The sequence below is a fragment of the Mesitornis unicolor genome, unplaced genomic scaffold (genome assembly GCF_000695765.1).
Source record: "Mesitornis unicolor isolate BGI_N332 unplaced genomic scaffold, ASM69576v1 scaffold43556, whole genome shotgun sequence".
Lineage (NCBI taxonomy): Eukaryota > Metazoa > Chordata > Aves > Mesitornithiformes > Mesitornithidae > Mesitornis > Mesitornis unicolor.
In genome coordinates, this window is record NW_010191117.1 from 9,832 (window position 1) to 14,200 (window position 4,369).

The window sequence follows — 4,369 nt, forward strand, 5'->3', positions numbered from 1 at the left end:
CCCTCGTGGGGGTCTCTGCAGGGCATGAGCTGGGGGTTGGTGCATTGGGGGGAGCAGCCCCAGTCCTCCACACCCCGTCCCCATCCCAGGAACTCACCACGGCCCCCGCCTGGCCCCTCCACCCCTGCCTGCCCGGCCTTGTAGTACGTGATGCCCCGGACCACGGTTTGCTGGTGCGCCGATGGCTTGGGCTTGGGTGTGGGCTGTGACACCCCCTTGGCCTTCGCGTTGTCCTTTTTGGGCTTCTCGGGCTTCAGCTGCTTCTCCTTGGGTGCTCGGGGGGCTGCCCGGTCCCCCAGTGCCTTGCGGGTGCTGGGGTACCGTCCCACCTCCCTCTCTCGGCTGCCTGCCGTGTCCTGGGGGGCACAGCCTGTCAGACCTCCTCCCTTCCCATCCCCTCCGCTGCCATAGCAGACCGCAGGTGCAAGGGTCTCCTTGGCTGCTGGCACAGTACACCCCTATACAGAACTGCCAGGACCTGCCACAAGCCCGGAGGAGCTGGGCTTGGCCCTGGAGGGTACCTGTGCCTTGCTGTCGGGGACAGCAGCAGCATCCTTCTGCAGCAGCTGGTAGCCCAGGTTGGAGATCTCCTTCTTGATGCTGATCATGATGTCAGAGTAGTTCTCGTAGCGTCTCATCTGATCGGTGAGGTGCAGGACGCTCTCCTTCATGAAGTTGTTCTCTCTGCTCAGGTTGGTCTTGATGGTCTGGAGGAGAGGAGAGGTGGAGAGCCCTGTTTAGGGAGCCCACGGCCCTTCAGGACAGGGCCTGCTGTGGGGACAGTGCCCGCTGGGGCCGACTCACCTCCTCCAGCGTGTTCATCTGTGCCACCACCTTGCTGATGTAGGAGTGCACCTTCATCAGGTCCATGCTGTAGAGTGTCCCCTCCAGCAGGTCCACCATGGACTGCAGCTGCAGGGGGAGAGCAGGTCTGGGCCACGGGGCAGGGCTGTGTGGCCGCCTCCACGCATCCCCATCCCCGCTCATGGCCAGAACACGCTGCTCCATCGCCCTGTGGTCTGCCAGGGATGGGCTCCTGCATGTCTCCAGCCCCACCCCACGGTCCCACCACGCTTGAAGATACCTTGAAGAGCTCGGGTGCCTGCTTCTTCAGCTTCTCCATCTTCCACTCATTCTCGCAGGGGTTGAGCGAGGAGGGGGGTGCAGTGCAGGAGCACTTGCAGTCAGCCCCCGAGCTCACCGTCTCCACCGTGTAGAAGTCCTCCACACGTGCACTGCCGCTCCTGACGCGGCTGCAGGCGTCCTTGCTGAGTGGCCGCAGGATGCACTTGCAGCGGCAGTCGGAGCCCTCAGAGGTCATCCGGACCTGCTCTGCCTCACCCAGCGCCTGCGGGGACATGTGGTGGAGAGCCGGCGGTGAGCATGTAGTCCCAAGGTCTTCTACCACCCCTGGGGCTCCCAACCATGCTCCAAGGAGTGTGGGGCATCATCTGGCCTTGTCCCACTGCCCTAAACCCAGGCAACCGCTTGCCCCCATGGCCATCAGAGCATCTCATGGCCCAGGTACTTTGGTCCCATTTCTGTAGCTGTTTCCCAGCCTCCAGCGAGACCCGAGTAAACAGGGATGGTGGTGAGAGCCAGAAGCGCCTCTGTTCCCCTATGCCCACAGCCCCGAGCCCACACAGGGTCCGTTGTTCGTGGTGACACGCAGCCACCTCGGCTCCTTCAGACCCCTGCAATGGCCCGGGGCACAAGCTCAAGGAGTCCCTTGTTTCCACACATGGCCCTGACTCACGCGACGGAGTCCAGGGTGCTTTTCTGCTGGTTTCTGCAGATTAGGAACTGTTCTCCCCTTGTTGTGCTCGGGAACAAGGCTGTGGCTTAGCTGCATCCCCCTCAACCCCTGCCATTGGCCCTGCACCCGTGGGCGACATCTGAGCTGGGGGAGCAGGGCCGGGCTGTGCTGGGTGCCCTGTACAGGGAATGCTTCTGGTCCAAGCACCGGGAGGGTGGGAAAAGGGGAGAGGGAGCGCTGTGACCCTGCAGGGACAGGGCTGTGTCCATGGGGACTCCAGCTCGCCCTGGGAAACCGCGGTGGCAGAGCTGGGAAATGCCTGAGCCCTGGCTCTCCCATCCTCCCTGGGAAACGCCTGAGCTCTGGGTCTCCCGTCTCCCCAGAGCATGGCGCAGCGTGGGAAAGGGCAGAGGCCCACGGGGCCCATGTCTGCCCATGGGCAGCACCCACCAGTGCCATCCTTCCTGCACCCAAATGCACCAGTGGCACCCGGGCACTGCACTGCCCGCCTGGCAGGGACCCCTGGCCCCTCACAGAGGGGGCCGGGGGATTCCTTCTCTTCCCAAAGCTGCAGCAAAACCTCCTGCATTTTGCATTTCAAAAAAAGCCTCTCGCTTTCAAAGGGAAACAAGGTCGAGCTGCCTGAGAGAAAAACACCAGGCAGCCCAAAGGGCTGTAAATCCAACAGGATCTCATCACACTCTCGGCAGGGAGCAGCAGGCAGAGAGCGGGACCCCCTCCACAAACACCACCTCTCCAGGCTTCCACACCTCCCTGGGCCCCCTGACCATCCCACACCAGTGCTTGTGCAAACAGACAGGAGGATTCACAGCCCAGCGAGGAACTGTCAGCCCCTCTGCACACAGGGGCAGCTCTGGGCACCCGCACTGGTGCTGTCCCTGCCGTGAGCTCCATCCCTCCATGTGCACAGCGCTGCACGAAGTCCTGGTGTGCACACACATCCCTGTGGGAACCCCGCACCAGGTCCCTGTGTGCCCCATGGGAGCCCAATGTGAGCACCTGTCTGGGGTGCCCCATTCTCACCAATACCCCAATCCCCAACCACGCAGCGACCATCACAGCTCATCCCGATGCCATGCTGTGATCCCACCCGCAGTCAGCGCCATCCGCAGGGAAGGGCCACAGCAACAGAAAAATCATCTCGCCTCGGGCCAAGGTGCGAGCGGGTGCTGGGATAGGGGAAGATGGGGTGCCCCTTTCTGGGTGCTGCGTGCGTCTCGCTGCGCAACAGCTGGGGCAGCTGCCTGCCTTTGTGCGGGGTTGTAACATTATACCGCGCTCTGCCGTTTAAACGGCTTCCTTAAACAGGAACCGTATGTCCTATTTATACAGAAAAGGCTATAAACAAGGAAGTCTTAAGAAAACAGCCCCCGCGTGGCCTATTCTGCGAGGGTCACCCCGTCATGGTGCATCAGCCACAGGATGACGCCTGCCCGGGCATCTTCTGCCCGGCTGCACCCAGGCCTCGCAGAGGACAGCCCACAGCCCTGGCGCACGTGGGACCCGCTCCCCAGCAGCGTGCATGGGGTCGGGATGTGGGGACATGAGGCACACTGCACCGGCTGCCTAGGGACCAAGTCTAACAGCCCTCCAGAACACCCCTGTGGGACTGCTGCAGCCCTGTGGGCTCTTGAAGTGGTGCTTTCCCCAAATCCTCTTGCTCACTGCAGATCCCAGCCTCGGGTGCAGGCAGGTGGGTGCTGTTCCCACTCTGATGCTGGGTCCCAGCTCTGTGTCAGGGCTGTGCACCCCTACCTGGCATGGGACAGCATCCCTGCACTCTGCCGAGGGTTTCCTCACTCCCAATTTTGGGTCATTTTTCCCAGTGCTGCCTCGTTCCTGGGACCGCTCACAAAAGTGTCCATGTAAGCGTGAATTTGTGCCATGATTTGGGGGAAGTGGGACCTTTGACAATGAACCTTGGCCAGATTTTCGGCTGTCCTTTGATTGCTGCCAGAGTACTTGTCTGGGAGGAAAACATGCTGTGTCGATAAGCAGGCTGCTGTGCTGCACGCCTCTAGCACAGCTGCTGGGAGCCATGTCCCCGTCACGGGAGAGAAACTATGGCACCCTCCTCTTCCTCCTCCTCCCCAGCTTGGCATGGTGCATTAAACATGTCCTGCAGCACCAGACTGACAGCAGGGCTGTGGCTGATGGTGGCCAGCCCTGGGTGCAGGCACTGCCTGGGCGTCCTGTGTTGGGGTCTCATCCAAACGGCAAGAACCGACACAGCACCCTCAAGCAGAGTGAGCAGCACCTGAACGGGGTGGTGGGGAGAGTCAACAGCATCGTGTGGGTCCATGGGCTACAGAGCCCTGGGTCCTGCAGACAGCATCATGCCCGAAACCCTGCTGGGACCTTGGTGCAGGGTTTCCCCCAACACCGCTCCCAAGCCAACTGCTGCCAACAGTCACTGCATTTTCATCACGTTCTACTGACTGACTCGGAAAATCTTGGCTTTTTAACGGTTTGGTGACCCTGGCACCAGCGCTCCTCGTCCCTGGGGGCTGCTCCCACCGCCTCCACCCAGGGCTGGGTCCCCATGGTCTGGCTCTGGCCCTGCTCGACCCGCGGGCGAATGGCCGTGGGGGG

The 4,369-nt window shown here is 62.0% G+C and overlaps 1 protein-coding gene across 1 annotated transcript in view; it reads right to left on the minus strand.

The window, feature by feature from the left end:
* OLFML2A (olfactomedin-like 2A) overlaps positions 1-1,360 on the minus strand; it is a 2,821-nt gene extending 1,461 nt beyond the window's left edge. Inside the window, 5 exon segments of the mRNA XM_010186642.1 lie at positions 25-128; positions 131-356; positions 522-707; positions 805-912; positions 1,085-1,360. Coding sequence (XP_010184944.1) covers positions 25-128; positions 131-356; positions 522-707; positions 805-912; positions 1,085-1,360 — 900 coding nt within the window.
* Between the last annotated feature and the right edge of the window lie 3,009 nt (positions 1,361-4,369).